The sequence below is a fragment of the Lithobates pipiens genome, unplaced genomic scaffold (assembly GCF_037356315.1).
Source record: "Lithobates pipiens isolate NorthernLeopardFrog02 unplaced genomic scaffold, aLitPip1_a1.2 Scaffold_16, whole genome shotgun sequence".
Taxonomy (NCBI): domain Eukaryota; kingdom Metazoa; phylum Chordata; class Amphibia; order Anura; family Ranidae; genus Lithobates; species Lithobates pipiens.
Window position 1 is genome coordinate 562,603,572 of NW_027507748.1, and position 17,030 is coordinate 562,620,601.

At 43.7% G+C, this 17,030-nt stretch overlaps 1 protein-coding gene across 10 annotated transcripts in view; it reads left to right on the plus strand.

Annotated features, from left to right (window-relative positions):
• DTX3 (deltex E3 ubiquitin ligase 3) overlaps positions 1-17,030 on the plus strand; it is a 195,451-nt gene that overhangs the window by 163,561 nt on the left and 14,860 nt on the right. For all 10 annotated transcript variants that reach the window (XM_077483614.1, XM_077483620.1, XM_077483617.1 and 7 more), the window contains one exon: positions 2,020-2,776. In XM_077483614.1, the coding sequence (XP_077339740.1) occupies positions 2,039-2,776 (738 nt within the window). In that variant the 5' untranslated portion in view covers positions 2,020-2,038. The remainder of the gene's footprint in view (positions 1-2,019; positions 2,777-17,030) is intronic.

Below are 17,030 nucleotides of genomic sequence, written 5' to 3' on the forward strand. Positions count from 1 at the left end.
TGGCATGGATAAACGCATTCGGAATGGATCTGGAGTGCGTTTTTGTAGTGTGAACCAGCCCTTTTAGTCTTTGGACTAAAATGCCATTTTAGTTTGTCTTATTTTGGTCATCCAAATTGTTTTATGTTTAGTTGTAAATTTAGTTGACTTAAATAATGTTAATTTAGTCAATGAAAATATATTCGTCAATGAAATGAACACCGGACAGAATACTTCACCTATTTCCTCTTGTCACCATTTGGACTAGAATTAAAGGGAAGATGGTGTTCAGTGTCTGACCACAGATACATTAATCATAAGAGAGGTCTGCCTATCTTTCACAGTAAATATTTGCGGTGGTTAAACGAGGCCCGAAGAAATGTTCTCACATATGTCCGCCATTGCATAAATCGTAAAACATTTGCAAAGCCAATTGTGACTTTTCATAATGTTTGTAGAGCTATTTTATATTATATTCTGCTGTATTGTACAGTCACAAAATGTAGGTGATTTACTAAAGGCAAATAGGCTTTTTACTTTGCAAGGAAAATTGCCCTAGAATTTAGTGAATGTGGTGAAGTTTCACTTTGCCAAGAATACCCAATCACATGCAAGGAAAATAAAAACAAAATGTATTTTTTTATCTGTGTGTGATTGGATGATGGAAGTCAGCAGAGCTTCACCTTGTTCACTAAAATCTGGGGGCAAATTCTCTTCATCCCATTTTCTATCATTACAATCCTTGTCAAATTACCTTTTCTTTTGGGATTTTATCTCTGGTCAAGTGACTTTTTGGTCCCCACTTCTCCATGCTGCTTGGAGGGTTGGGGGACAGACTCACAATGGTGAAGGGTATATCATGGGCCAGGAGGAGCCACTGTCAATCAAACATGATTACCCACCCTGCTTATGTCACCAGTATCACTGCATGCAAGGGTAGGTAAGAGTATTGGTAATGATAGCAGGAGTCACGGCTAATCATTCAAAGCAACTCAGGCTGGCCATACATGAGCAAATTCTTTTTTTTTTTTTTATTCAACCTATGGGTTGAATAAAAGAACATAACTCTATGTGGATGGGGAAATCCCTCCTACTGAGCTATATTATTCTGAGAGCAGGATTTCCCCACTAGCAGAATACACTTATCAGCACCGCCATCTACTTTATAGCCAATGGCACTAATTTAGAGAACATTTTTCTAGCAGGCTGGTCCTAGAGAGGTCAACTTGTGTACAACCGTCCTGCCCATACTTGGATCGAAATGCTGCTGTCCCCACTGAACTAGTAAAAACTGTCCCTTTACATCAAAAGTGGTTTTAGACCAGCTAGAAAACAGTGATAATAAATTAGAATCACTTGCAGAATTGAGCGATAGCGATTTGTGGGGATTCAAACATCATCAAACACTGAAAGTAAGGACAGTGACAATTCTGCAACTGAGCAAATTTCAGTGTTTTTGATTTGATTACATTATTGAATAATTTTTATTATTATTATATTATTATTTGTTATAATTATTTATAGTTATTTATTATATTATAATTTATGATTTAGTGCTTCAAACTTTATCATACCCGGGATGTCTACTAGACTCTTGTTTGGACAGATTTAAGTGAGTTACTCCTAAGAATTACAGGCCTACAATATAAAAAGCCAAATTTCCATGCAAAACATTGTACCGCTTTGAGCATCAAAAATCTGACATAATCATACCGCCAGGGAGGTTAAAGAGAAAGTCCTACAGTAAAGATGGAAAGCCTAGTAAAAAAGGGAAAAAAAATCTTCCCAGTGAACAACTTTAACCCTAAAAAAACACACCAATGCTACACTACAGTGTAATGATACTAGTTAATTGTCTAATGAGGAGGTAGAGACAAGAAAAGATACAAAGCTAAAACGGGATATAGTAATGTCACTTGTCTGGCATTAATGTGCGGCAGAGGTGATTGCCTGGAGTTCCACTGTAAGCAATGCTTTCTCTCTAGTGAATTTCTAGGGTTAAATGTCTATAATAATTGCTTGTGTTCTGTTTTGTTTAAGATTCCCTGCGTGGCCCAGAATGGCAAACTGCGGAGTGAACACAAAGAACAAAGTCACAGTTAATAAGCCAGTTTGGGAATTTCTCAACAAAGAGACTCCATCCAAACTAAACCGTCTGAGAGAAGACAGTGGCGTTCGTATTCTGATTGATGGTGAAACATCGGAGATTTATGTGTTACGATTGTCTGTTGACAGCCATGTTCCAGCAAATGCGATCTCTCTGGCTAGAAAAGCTCTAAAATCTTTGCTAAAAGACACTGAGAAAGAGTTGAAAAAATCCTACAAGCAGCACCAGCTGTCGGGTTTTTTGGCTTACACAGATAAGAACAGTGACCATACAGGTGAAACGCACAGCCGTAGTACTTATGGTAGAACTCTACCAACATTCAGTGGTCGAGGAATGATACTTGGAAGTTCTAGCGGGGGAGCTAGTAGCAGCCATGGGGGCTCTCGTGACCATAGAAGAGAAGAGACAGAAGATGACAGAGAAAACCAGTGTCCCATTTGTCTGGGTGAAATTCAAAATATAAAGACGTTGGAGAAGTGCCAGCATTCATTCTGTGAGGATTGTATTACCAGAGCTCTCCAGGTGAAGAAAGCCTGTCCTATGTGCGGCCGGTTCTATGGGCAACTAGTGGGAAACCAACCTGAAAATGGCAGGATGTTGGTATCCAAGGACTCTGGGCTATTGCTTCCTGGCTACGAGAAGTATGGGACTATTATCATCCAGTATGTCTTCCCACCAGGCATCCAAGGGGTAAGGAAACACAGAAGCTATACAGATTGTAGTACAGTAATTGTTGTCAGAGTTTGTTAGTACAGCGATCTCCCCTGCTGTTCTATTGTGTTCTGACAGGGGGATCCTAGCCCCCTCCAACACTCGGGCCAGCGCTCTCTGCCATTAGCTGAGAGAGCTGATCAGGAGCCAGTCAGCTGCTGGTTATCCAGCATGCGCGTACCAAAGAACCTGGCCGAATGTCCGTCTTCTGTCAGAGCGGGTGCTATGCACATGGGCCAAATGTTGGCTGTTTTTTATTGAACTGCCTGATGTCGCCCTACATTCGGCCTGTGTGCACTAGGCGTAAGTCATTAGACAGTTGATCAGAGCAAAGGGCAGACAGTAACAGAGGAAGCAGATTGAGGCCCCATTCACACCTCAGTATTTTGTAGCTTGAAGCTCCAAAACTCTGGAGGAGAAAAACCTTAATTATTCTCTGTGGAGTTGGTTCACAACTCCACTACACGTTGCCTGACGCCGAACACCTGAAGCTCAAAGTCCTGCACTTTTTTTTTTTTGTAGCTCGAATCGGGAAACATTGTTTGTTCCATAAAAATGTATGGTGCAGGTCATTTACTTTTCTCCTAATAGGTGGCTCACACATGGGCTTTTTATTGGCTAGATTAGGCCATTTTTCATTTGTATGTAGCCTACTTTTAGACCCCTTTCACACTGGGGCGCTTTGCAGGCGCCACAGCGCTAAAAATAGCGCCTGCAAAGCGCCCTGAAAGAGCTGCTGCTGTGTTTCCAATGTAAAAGCCCCAAAGGGCTTTCACACTGGAGCGGTGCGCTGGCAGGACGCTTAAAAAAAGTCCTGCTAGCAGCATCTTTGGAGCGGTTTATACACCGCTCCTTCACTGCTCCTGCCCATTGAAATCAATGGGGCAGCGCAGCTATACCCCTGGCATAGCCCTGCAGCAGCGCTTTGCGGTGGTTTTAACCCTTTCTCGGCCGCTAGCGGGGGGGGGGGGTAAAAGCGCTGGCCGCATAGCGCCACGAAATTGATGGTAAAGCGCCGCTAAAAATCGCTGTTTTACCGCCGGTGCATCCATTGCCCCAGTGTAAAACGGGCCTTAGTCCTGCAGGATAAGCTGCCGCATTTGCCTGAATGGGAGGTCGAAGTATACCGTATATACTCGAGTATAGGCCGACCCGAATATAAGCCGAGGCCCCCAATTTACCCCCAAAAAACTGGAAAAAATTATTGACTCGTGTATAAGCCGAGGGTGAGACATGCCTGTCCATCCCTGTGTGTCCGTCCATCCCTGTGGGTCCATCCATCCCTGTGTGTGTGTCCATGCATCCGTGTGTGTGTGTGTGTGTGTGTGTGTGTGTGTCCATGCATCCGTGTGTGTGTGTGTGTGTGTGTGTGTGTGTGTGTGTGTGTGTCCGTGCAGCCTACCTGTGTCCAGCCTGCCTGTGTCCGTCCAGCCTGTGTCCGTCCAGCCTGTGTCCCGTCCAGCCTGCGTCCCGTCCAGCCTGCGTCCCGTCCAGCCTGCGTCCCGTCCCGGCCCGTCCCGGCCCGGCCCGTCCCGTCCCGAGCCGAGCCTATGTCCTTCAGCTCTTCGTCGGCGGCCATTCTAGGATTCAAAAGCCGCGCCTCCGTCGGTGATAGGCGGAACACTCAATTTCCCACTGACTGCTGTTCCGCCTATCGGATGTCCGTGATAGGTGGAACACTCAATTTCCCAGCAGCCTGTGTTCCGCCTATCACGGGCATCGTCTCATCCTCGTCCGTAGTACGAGGATGAGACGATGTCCGTGATAGGCGGAACACAGGCTGCTGGGAAATTCAGTGTTCCGCCTATCACAGGCGAAGGCGGAGGCGCGGCGTTTGAATGTTAGAATGGCCGCTGTCTGTCTGCTCGATACGCTGATCGAGCAGGCAGACAGCGATGACTCGAGTATAAGCCGAGGGGGGCACTTTCAGCCTCAAAAAAGAGGCTGAAAATCTCGGCTTATACTCGAGTATATACGGTAATTGTATCTATTTATCACTAGGGGGTTAATTTACTAAAGCTTTAGAGTGCAAAATCTGGTGTAGCGCTGCATAGAAACCAATCAGCTTCCAGTTTTGTTTTGTTTTTGTTACAGCTTTTGAACAAGCTGAAGTTAGAAGCTGATTGGCTACCATGAACAGCTGCACCAGATTCTGAATGCTCCAGTTTTAGTTTTAGTTTTATTCAAGCTGAAACAAAAGTGAATACACCCCTCACATTTTTGTAAATATTTTATTATATCTTTTAATGTGACAACACTGAAGAAATGACACTTTGCTAAAATGTAAAGTAGTGAGTGTATAACAGTGTAAATTTGCTGTCCCCTCAAAATAACTCAATGCACAGCCATTAATGTCTAAACCACTGGCAACAAAAGTGAGTACACCCCTAAGTAAAAATGTCCGAATTGGGCCCAATTAGCCCCTTACTGGTGTCATGTGACTCATTAGCGTTACAAGGGCTCAGGTATGAATGGGGAGCAACTGTGTTCAATTTGGTGTTATCCCTCTCATACTGGTGTTGAGTTATTTTGAAGGGACAACAAATTTACACTGTTATACGAGCTGTACACTCACTACTTTACATTGTAGCAAAGTGTCATTTCTTCAGTGTTGTCACATGAAAAGATATAATAAAATATTTACAAAAATATGAGGGGTGTACTCACTTTTATTAGATACTGTATACATACATATTCTACAGTAGAATATCTACTGGAAACCATAAAGTAACCGTAGAATGTAAAAAAAATCTATTTACTAATGCTAGCAGCATAAGGAATAAAAATAGTCAATGCTGAATGAGAAGAGTAGAGTAGAGTACAACAAAGAGTTGAGTTCCGCTTTAAGCACCTGTTTTGAAGGCAGATAAGATGACTCCCCTTTTTTGGGGAGTCAGTATACATACTGCTTTAGTAGGATTTTTCTGCATGTAGTTGTAGCCGCTAGCAGTGATCACTGGGCTCTGCCGGCCAGGAAGGCTCCCCGTGTCATGGTGGAAGGAAAGAAAATCAATTCATCTATGGCTTGCCTAACGCCTTCTGTGAGAGGGGTGGGAGATACTGTTAAAAAAGTGGTAATTTGTTTTACTGGTGATATTTTAGGGTTTTCATTTCTTTTCTTTTATGTTGAATAAGGCCCATTTTAAAGGATAAGTTCACCTTTATAGAAAAAAATAATAAATGCACATATTTCGGGTTGTGACTGCCCCCACAACCTGATAGGATTGAATAGCTATAAATTGTAAGAGTGGACCCCACCGCAGTATTCTCCTTTTTTCCCTCACCTATCCAGGACCGAATGGATCAGCACCCCTTACCACTCTCGCCCCAGCCAGGTTCAGCCTCTCCTGGATGGAAGTCCTTGCCTGTATAGTCTCTAAACGAGCTAGATGGAAGGAACCCCACTCTGGTGGTCTCAGGGGTATGTTGCCTGGCATTACACAAGCCTTAAACAGGCTTAGATTATCCACAGTGGCCTTCGTTTTCATTTCTGTACCCTGTTTTTTTCTTTTGCAAGGTCCTCTGAGCCTTGTAGTCCCACAGCAGCTAGTTACCTTGCTCAAAATGGCGCCAAGCGTTCGGGCACATCTGCGCATGTGAGGATGGTATTAATGCTGCCGGGAGCGTTTTTGTTACCAATAATTGTGCACCAAAAGTCACCTCACACTGAGCTTTTTGGCTCAAGTAAATTGCTGCTGGCTCATCATCTGCAGTCTCTCAAAGCAGTATTAAATCCAAAGGCAAAAAGTTGATGTAATGCAGTTTACCAATTCCTATATGTGGTGGCTACATTAGTTTTCATAATTTTTAGGCTTTTTTTCCTTTTTGACCTGGTTAAAAAGGTGGCCCTGCCAGTGAGTCTCCTATTTTTTAAACTATTTTTCAACTTCTTTTACCAGACCAAGCTGTCCAGCAAAAGTAGCAGTAAGGGGGTTTACACAAACCATTTAGCACTGACAGGGGTGCTTACAATGGTCAGCTTTTATTAATCTATATACAACTTTTATCCCAAAATCTGTTGATGTAACTGCTAAGTGTTTGCTGGGGTTTAATTTGTTAGCCAAGTCCATCTAAATCTACTAGTGCATGGAACACTACACTTTCCCCAGAATAACAATGCTGCTGTTCAAAGTTGTCTCTGTTTTGGAGACACCCCAAGACAGGATGTGTGTTACTGGCAGGATCACCAAGTGATAATACATATAAAAAGCCTAAAAAAAACTAAATACAACTGAACTAAATAACTAAATACAACTACCACATGTAAGGACTGATAATCTGCAATATGTTTTTGGGTTTAATACCACTTAAGAAAAAAAAGGAAACTAGGAGTGGGGTTCCCCTTAATGTTCCAGCCAGGCCCTGCCTGATTGACCAGGAAACGGAGGGCAGCAAATCCTTCCTGTACCAAGCCACATGGCTTTCAGCATTGGAGGAAGGGGGAGGGTTAGGGTTACTATTCAGGTGGGCTGGCAAAGCTCTTATGCCAATATAGAGGGTCAGTGGCCTCTTCTCCATCTCCAGTGCCCCAATGACCCTCACATAAACACAGTGTAGTGACTGGCCTCAAGTGATACACAGAGATAAAATAAATCATCCTACATAAGTTGTACCTGTTTATCTGCCGTCCTCTTCCCATCCATTAAAAGTGCAGAATTTATAAATCTTGTCTGAAAGTTCTGAAAAAAGTGGACGGAGAGCTGAAATCACACACAGCAGAGCTCAGTGAGAAGAGTGCTGATGGCTGATTGGAGTGAAGAGACACACCCCCTCCACTCAGCTCACAGGAACAGAGCCTAGGCTGTCAAACTGCTGGAGCTCCCTCCCCTGTCACCATTTTTTTCTTGGTGTCAGGAAAACTCGTCAGAAGTGAATCAGGCTGATAGCAGAGGAACAAAGCAGCAGACAGAAATAGCACTTAGTGCTCTTAAAGGGATATACTTTGTTCATATTTCACGTATGAGGTTTACAACCACTTTAAAGTAGAATCTGGAAGCCCTCTTTATAATCAGAAGCCATCCCTCCCAGGGTAATAAATACAAGGAAACATATTAATAATGGGAATAATTCATTCCCTCAATAAGTTAAAAGTAAATAAACACACACATAGCTTAAAAAAAGTTATTTTTTTTAAATGCAGACATGAAAAAAATGAATCTTATTGATGTCCTCTAAAGTACATATCAGTGGTATCGTTTTGTGATTCATTTTTATTAGTCGTGGCGTCCAGCAAAGTAATCCTTGGACAATGACCCTTTGGTACATACCCCTCATGGCAGTGCCCAGCTCCTCATAGCTTCCCATAACCTTTTTTTTTGACAATAGCTTGTCCATAGGTGGAATTTCTTATCAGCCTCCCATAGACTTAAATGGGGTTGGATGCTAAAGTTCTCAGACTTCACGCTGGGTCAACAAACCCCCCACAACGTGAACCCAGACAGATTTGTTCATCTCTCATAAGTATGCAGCCAATGTTTTTTCTGTGTTGTATAAAGCACAGTTGTCCTGCATTAGCCTGTAAATAATAGGTTACAAGCAAAAGAACCGTCAAAGTAATACCTTCTGTTGGTCAACAGAAAGTCTTATAATGCAAAAATTTGGAGGGGATGCAGTCGTCTTAGTGCATTTGCATTGTAAGGTATTTTTTTTTAATCCCTAAGGGCTTGTTAACTCTAGCCATACAGGAAAACCTGCAGAGAGCTGTGGTGCGGAAAAATGCAGACGTGCCCTTTCAGAAACTGGCTTTTTTCGAGTGCAGAAAAACACCGGTATCCACATGCGCATGAACAGGCCCTACGTTTTTTTTTGTTTTTTTTTTGTATGGCTGTAACCACTTGTCACCCTTTTTCTGTTCTTAACCATGGTATGACTAGTCTCGTAAAAGACAAGTCAAAGCACAGAGCACTAAGACTTTAAAGATGAAGATCTGTGGATTGGGAACACAACAGTATATCGTTTACTTACCATTTTGAGCTTAGACAGGGCCTGTGTATGGCTTGTGAACACCATATGACACGTGTCAAACACAAGGCCCATGGGTGAGAGGTGAGAGCTGAGGATGGGTGTACGTATTATGTAGACTGCCTGTGAAAACAGAGTTGAACCCTGCATACTGTGCTTAGCACACCCCTAATCCCTGCACTCTGTATGTAGCACACTCCTCAACCCTGCACTCTGTACACGGCACAACCCTGAACTCTGCACCCTGTGTGTAGTGCACCCCTGAACTCTGCACTCTGTGTATAGGGAACACCTGAAACTGCACTCTGTACATAGTGTATCCCTGAACTCTGCACTCTGTACATAGCTTGTCCCTGAACTCTGCACCCTGTACATAGCTTATCCCTGAACCTTGCACTCTACATAGCGCACCCTTGAATGCTGCACATAACGTATTTCTGAACTCTGCACACTATACAGGGCGCACCCTTGAACTCTGCACTCTGTACATAGTGCGCCCTTGAACTCTGCATTCTGTACATAGCGTATCCCTGAACTCTGCACTCTGTACATAGCTTGTCCCTGAAATCTGCACTCTGTACAGAGCTTATCCTTGAACCTTGCACTCTGTACATAGTGCACCCTTGAACTCTGCACATAACGTATTTCTGAACTCTGCACACTATACATGGCGCACTCCTGAACTCTGCACTCTGTACATAGCGCACCCTTGAACTCTGCATTCTGTACATAGCGCACCCCTGAACTCTGCATTCTGTACATAGCGCACCCCTGAACCCTACATTCTGTACATAGGGAACCCCTGAAACTGCACACCCCTGAATTCTGCACTCTGTACAGAGCGTATCCCTGAACTCTGTACTCTGTACATAGCGTATCCCAGGACTCTGGACTCTGTACATACTGCACCCCTGAACTCTGCACACTATACATGGCACAACCCTGAACTCTGCACTCTGTACATAGCGCACCCTTGAACTCTGCACTCTGTACATAGCGCACCCCTGAACCCTACACTGTGTACATAGGGAACCCCTGAATTCTGCACTCTGTTCATAGCGCACCCCTGAATTCTGCACTCTGTTCATAGCGCACCCCTGAATTCTGCACTCTGTACATAGCGTATCCCTGAACCTTGCACTCCTGGTATTTATTTCCCTTTTAAAATCTTCCCGTTGTTAGTGCAATTTGGCCACACCCACCCTTCATTGAAGTTACCTGGTTAAGTTCCTGTCTAAGGAAAAAAGCCCTGGATAAATTTATATAATCTTACAGATACAACCAGCCCTTTGAGGGCAACCATAATGCTTGATGCGGCCCATGATGAAATTGAGTTTGATGCCCCTGCCATATGAGTAATGAGTGGCGGATCTTTTGGCAATGACCAGGACTATACAGTAAACTTCTGCAGACGTGGTCTTTATTTCATAAGAACAGGAAGTGATCCTTTGACTGTTCACATTCAGCAAACATGGTATGATGCCCCAGTTGTACTTCGATTTCTCCATGATGGGCAAGACAAAGTCTGTTGAGGAGCTAACTTCTCTTGTTCTGTGCTATGAACTTTTGGACTATGAAATTTAAATATTTCCTCTTTCTGCCTAATGCCGCGTACACACGGGCGGACTGTATGGCGTACTTAGTCCGTCGAAACACATTTCAGCGGACAGTCCGCTCGTGTGTGGGCTTCAGCGGACTTTTTCAGCGTGCAGTCTGGCGTACTAAGTATTTCGGATTTTTCAAAATTCTGTCCGTCGTACTTTGGTTTCAGCGGACAATCCGCTCGTCAATAGGCTAGTTCGACGGACTAAGAATGGCGCATGCTCAGAAAGGATTTACACGGCGGAAGGGTGCTTTGCTGTGTATTGGACTTCCTATTTCTAGTCCCGTCGTAAGTGCTGTACACGTCATCGCGCAAGCTTTCGACGGACTGTTTGTGCATCCGTGTGTGGTCAAGTCCGTTCAGTCGAAAGTATGACGGACTGTCCGTCGGATTGTATGACGGACTAAGTACGCCATACAGTCCGCTCGTGTGTACACGGCATAAGGCTTGCCTTTCCTCTACTGATTTTTTAAGTAAAACACATTTTAAATAATTACCTAATCGATTGGAATCAAGAAAAATCTCCTTTGAGAATGGTCTAATGATGCTTGTGTGAGCCCATTACTTCTCATAAGTGACATGCATACCTTTCCTAAATACAAATTACTTTCTTCCCATTTCCTCGTTACGTTAATAAACAATTTCTTCCAACTACCTCTAATCCATCTTTAAAGCTTAGCTGGAGCGCACAGACTATTTATTCAGTTACACAATGGGACATTTTATATACACCTCAACAGTAATCCATCCCAAGGAACCTATAATGTGCTTTGTGGCTTACTGCCACTAAGCTGTGACTCAGGAGTAATGGGACATACATAAGCCAAGAAAAGGATTACTGTGTATTGTATATGAAAAATGTTTGTTTGATACAGTAAAATAAGCACCCACTTCATAATATCCTGGTAATAAAATTGAAGTGTTTAGTATTTAAGAGCAAATTCTGCTTAAGAATCATACTAGTCTAAAAAGAAATTGTCTGTGTGACCTATAGCAGCCAGTCAATGGGGCCGATAAATGAAAACTGCAGCAAACTGCTCGACTTTGCTGCAGTTTTCATAAATCATTCTTTATTTTGCTTCTTAAAGAGAGTCTGTTCTTCAGCAACAACACAATTCTTTCTAGAGTGGTTGGTGAATACATACCTGCAGTTTAGACATTAGTACAAACAAATGACAACTACCGTATATACTCGAGTATAGGCCGACCCGAATATAAGCCGAGGCCCCCAATTTACCACAAAAAAACTGGGAAACTTATTGACTCGTGTATAAGCCGAGGGTGAGACATCCCTGTGTCCATCCCTGTGTCCCGTCCATCCCTGTGTCCATTCCTGTGTCCCGTCCATCCCTGTGTCCATCCCTGTGTCCCGCCCGTCCCTGTGTCCATCCCTGTGTCCCATCCGTCCCTGTGTCCCGTCCGTCCCTGTGTCCCGTCCGTCCCTGTGTCCCGTCCGTCGCTGTGTCCCGTCCATCCCTGCCTACCTGTGCCGATCTGCAGCCTCTGTGTGCCATGCTCTCCTCGTCTGACAGACGGCGACCATTCCTCTGTTCAAAAGCCGCGCCTCCCGGTCTGTGATAGGCGGAACACTCAATTTCCCAGCAGTCAGTGTTCCGCCTATCACGGACATCCTCTCATCCTCGTCCGTAGTATGAGAATGAGCAGATGTCCGTGATAGGCGGAACACTGACTGCTGGGAAATTTTGTGTTCCGCCTATCACAGACAGGGAGGCGCGGCTTTTGAATAGTAGAATGGCCGCCGTCTGTCTGCTCGACACGCTGATCGGGCAGGCAGACGGCGATGACTCGAGTATAAGCCGAGGGGGGCACTTTCAGCCTCAAAAAAGAGGCTGAAAATCTCGGCTTATACTCGAGTATATACGGTACCTCAACCTATAACCAAGCCATTGTAGCAAGGAGCACATGGAAGGGCAACGCACATCAAAAACAAACATTTCCTAGTTCACTTACCAGCTAGCCTGCAACAAAACCAAATTGACCCTGTCTAATGCCGCGTACACACGGTCGGAGAATCTGTCGGAATGCGTCTTATCGGACCGTGTCGTCAGATAATCCGACTGTGTGTGGTATGCATCGGACTGATTCCGTCCGAATCTCCGTCGGACCCAATTTTCCAACATGTTGGAAATATTTCCCGACCAACTGGGCCGGTCGGACCTAATCCGATCATGTGTAGCGAATTTTGATCGGACCAAGTGCCACGCATGCTCAGATCAAATTCCTACATCAAAGCTATTGGCTACTAGCCTGAATGTAGTCCCATCGTAACGAAATTACGTCACCGCGTTCTTGGCAACCACTAAATCAGACAACTTGGCCCGACTGTGTGTATGCAACAGTTTCGGACACAATCCGTCGGACTAAATTCGACGGGCAAAATCCAACGGATTTGGTTGCCAAAATCTCCGACCGTGTGTACGTGGGCTAACAGTTGACGTTAAAAACAAGGGGTCTAGTCCAGGATTTCTTAATAAGGGTTCCATGGAAGCCTAGTGTTCCTCCAGAGGTTGCTAGGGGTTTCTTGAGCAATGAGCAAATTCTGTTACTCATACAAGTTCCCACAGACACCATTGATCTTTTAGTTGTCTGTCAGGGATAATTCTTCCCAGTGACTACAAGTATAAGGGGCATTCTTCCTACTGACCATCACAGCAATGTATCATGGGTTGTAGATATGGTAATTTTTAGCAAGGATTCCCTGAGACCAAAGGGTTATTTCAATGGTTCCTCTGTATTGATAAAGGTTTAGAAAGGCTGGTCTAGTCGCACACTTTTGCAAACATTTGTGTAAGCTGTAGTGGCCACGTCAAGGTACCACGATGTTCTGCGGTCCTAACTCTATAATTTTGAGAGTCTCCTAAATTGGAGCAAATTTAGCAATGGATAGATTAAGAGCAGGTTTGCTTGGAGGGAGCCCACCCCTCAAAGGTATTGGGTCGACCTGGACACCCAGCAAGGGCACACTGGCAGCTTAAGGTATCCAGTGCACCCCCACACCAATTCAACTGTACAAACAAATGGAAACCACTAATAACTAGCATTTGTAGCAAGGGGTACATGGAAGGGCAATGCACATCAAAAACAAATACAATTTCCCAGCTCACTTACCAGCTAGCCTGAAACAAAACCAAATTGACCCTGTCTAACAGTTTATAGATTAGCCTTAACCCCTTTGATGGAAAATCTTTTTGCACACATGCTAAAACATTTTTTTTTTTTTTTAAATGGAAAGGTACCTAAATCCCGAAAACATAGTATACAGTACATGGTTTGTAAGGTTGAATAAAGATGTGTGTTTTTGATACTACCTATTGAAATATCCATGTACATTGTGTTTGCTAAGAAACTCATCTAATAGTTTTTTTAATTTATCTATACGCCCTGCTGATACCACCAACTGTGGAAAGGAGTTCCACATCCTCACCACTCTAAGCCCTTGTACACATGGTCGGAGAATCCGTCGGAATGTGTCCTATCGGACCGTGTCGTCGGATAATCCAACTGTGTGGTATGCATCGGACTGATTCCGTCGGAATATCCGTAGGACCCAATTTTCTAACATGTTGGAAATATTTCCCGACCAACTGGGCCGATCGGACATACTCCGATCATGTGTAGAGAATTTTGATCGGACCAAGTGCCACGCATGCTCAGATCAAATTCCTACATCAAAGCTATTGGCTACTAGCCTGAATGTAGTCCCATCGTAATGAAATTACGTCATCACGTTCTGAAAGATCGGATTTTTTCCCCAACTTTGTCCGACCGTATGTATGCAACAGTTTCGGACAATATCCGACGGACAAAATCCGACGGGCAAAATCCGACGGATTTGGTTGTGGAAATCTCCGACCGTGTGTACAGGGGCTAACAGTAAAGAACCCTTTACACAGTTTAAGATTGATCTGCTTCTCCAGCTGCATTGTGTGGTCATGTGTCTTCTTTAGAGACCTTAGATTAATTAGTTTTCCCCAATGTCACCATGTAAAGATTTGTATATAGCAATCATATTCTGTTTTAAAGGAGTTGTAAACCCTTGTGTTTTTTCACCTTTATGCATCCTATGCATTAAAGTGAAAAAACTTCTGACAGTGACCGGTCCCCCAGCCCCATCGCCCCCCCCCCATTTTAGTCCCCTGAGCCCTTTGTTCCCTTGGCGGAGAAGCGCTATTCCCCCTCTGCCTGGGGTTCTCGGTTCTTGATTGGATAGATTGATAGCAGTGCAGCCATTGGCTCCTGCTTCTGTCAATCAAATCCAATGGCGCAGGGCAGAGTCTGGCATTCTGTGTCTATAGATGCAAATGCTGGACTTGGGAGCATGCCCACAAGGTTACCGCCCCCCCTCCCCCCGGGAGAGTGCTTTTAACAGTGTTTTGTACTAGTGTTTCTGAGCGTTTATTAGTGATAGCGTTTATGGGCCTTTTCAATAAAAATACACAGAGGACACTCCAAAAATCCCACAGTGCATTCCAAATGCATTGAAAAAATAGAATGCGGAACACTAATTAACGCGTGTTTATAAGCGTTTATCGGCGTTTGGCGTTTTTTGGCAGTGAAAAACGTCACTTTGAACGGAAATTTCTGGCGTTCAGGAAAAAGCCCATAAACTCCACTGCTCATTAAAGCTAAAAAACGTCCATGTGTGCATGGACACGTAGGCTAACATAGAGTGGAGTTTATGGGCTTTTAAAAAAACGCCCAAACTCCAATAAACTGCAGTTTATGAGCTCCAGTGTGCATGGAGCCAAAGGCAGCAGCAGCAATAAAAGTGTTAAAGCCCAAGCCAGGAGGTGTGGCAAGCTTAGGGAAGGGCTCAGCTCCAATCAAAGTACTCTATATCTAAAATGCAGGGTGATTGTCTGTTATTTCCTCATTGTGTCTCAGGAACACGAGGGGAAATTTCTCTAAGTGGAGGAAATACTCTCTTACACAGTTGCCACCCAAAAAAGTGTGTTCATTGGAAGATGACATTTTAAACATGGCTTTAAAGTGATTGTAAATGTCTTGTTAATGTTTTTTTTTTTTTGTTTTTTTTTTTACATTAACAAACATGTCATACTTACCTGCTCTTAGCTAGGGTTTTGCACAGAGCCGCCCCGATCCTCTTTCTTTGGGGTGTCCTGGCGGTGCTCCTCTTCATCGGGTGCCCCCACAGAGAGCCGCTTTCCATGGGGGCACCCATGCAGGTGCGCTCACGAGTCCCACTGCTGCATCCATGGACACAGACAGCAGGACTCTGCCCCACCCCCAGCTCCTGTGTCACTGGGTTTGATTGACGGCAGCAGGAGCCAATGGCTCCTACTGCTATCAGTTTATTCAATGAGGACCCAAGACAGCTGCCGGGCTTGTGCTCGTCACAGGAACGACCGGGTTCAGGTAAGAAAAAGGGGGGTCTGGGGTCAGCTATAGCACATAAGGGTTTTCACCTTTATGCATAGATTGCATTAAGGTGAAAAATCATGAGACTTTACAACTCCTTTAATTACACTTTAGATATGGCAGGGAGCTCAGCAAAGACATGATTTCACCAAAATTGTGATAGTTCCCAGGATAGATCCCTGCAGCAGAGGAAGTATCAGTGGTGGCCATTATTTTAGAGCACTTTAACCACTTCAGCTCTGGAGGGTTTTACCCCCTTCCTGACCATGACATTTTTTGCGATACTGCACTGCGTTGTTTTAACTGACAAGTGTGCGCTCGGGCGACACTGTACTCAAATTAAATTCATTTTTCCCACAAATAGAGCTTTCTTTTGGTGGTATTTTATCACCCCTGATGTTTTTATTTTTTGCGTTATAAACAAAAAAAGACTAACCATTTTGAAAAAAATAATATATTTTTTACTTTCTGCTCTAAAACACATACGATAAAAAAAAATTAAAAATCTAATTTCTTTATAAATTTAGGCCAATATGTGTTCTACTACGAAAAATCTCAACAAGCTTATATTGATTAGTTTGCACAAAAGTTATAGCTTCTACAAACTATAGGATAGATTTATGGACAGTTTTTTTGTTTTGTTTTACTAGTAATGGCGGCGATCAGCAATTTTTAGCGGGACTTCGACATTGCGGCGGACAAATCTGACACTAAAGCCCCATACACCCTATCAGTTTTTCTACTGAGTTTTTCCTTCAGGTTTACCAAAACCATGTAGTGCAAGGGCCTGCCTGATTGCATACAAATTGAAACTCCTAAGGTTTCACCTCATATTATAAATAAATCTGAAGGAAAAACGCAACAGAAAAACTGATAGTGTGTATGGGGCTTAAGGGGTTTATTTACTAAAGCTGGAGAGTGCAAAATTAGTCTCACTTCTGCAGAGAAACCAATCAGCTTCCAACCTCAGCTTGTTCAATTAAGCTTTAGCAATAAAACCTGGAAGCTGATTGATTTCTCTGCAGAATTGAGACTGAATTTGCACTCTCCAGCTTTAGTAAATAAACTCCACAGTGACACTTTTTGGGGGCCAGTGACACCAATACAGTGATCATTGCTAAAAAAAAAAATGCACCGTCACTGTACTAATGACACTGGCAGGGAAGGGGCTAACATCAGGGGCAATCAAAAGGTTAACTGTGTTCCCTGGGAGTGCTTTCTTACTGTGTGGGGGAGAGTTTAACTGAAGAAAGACCGAGATCAGTGTTC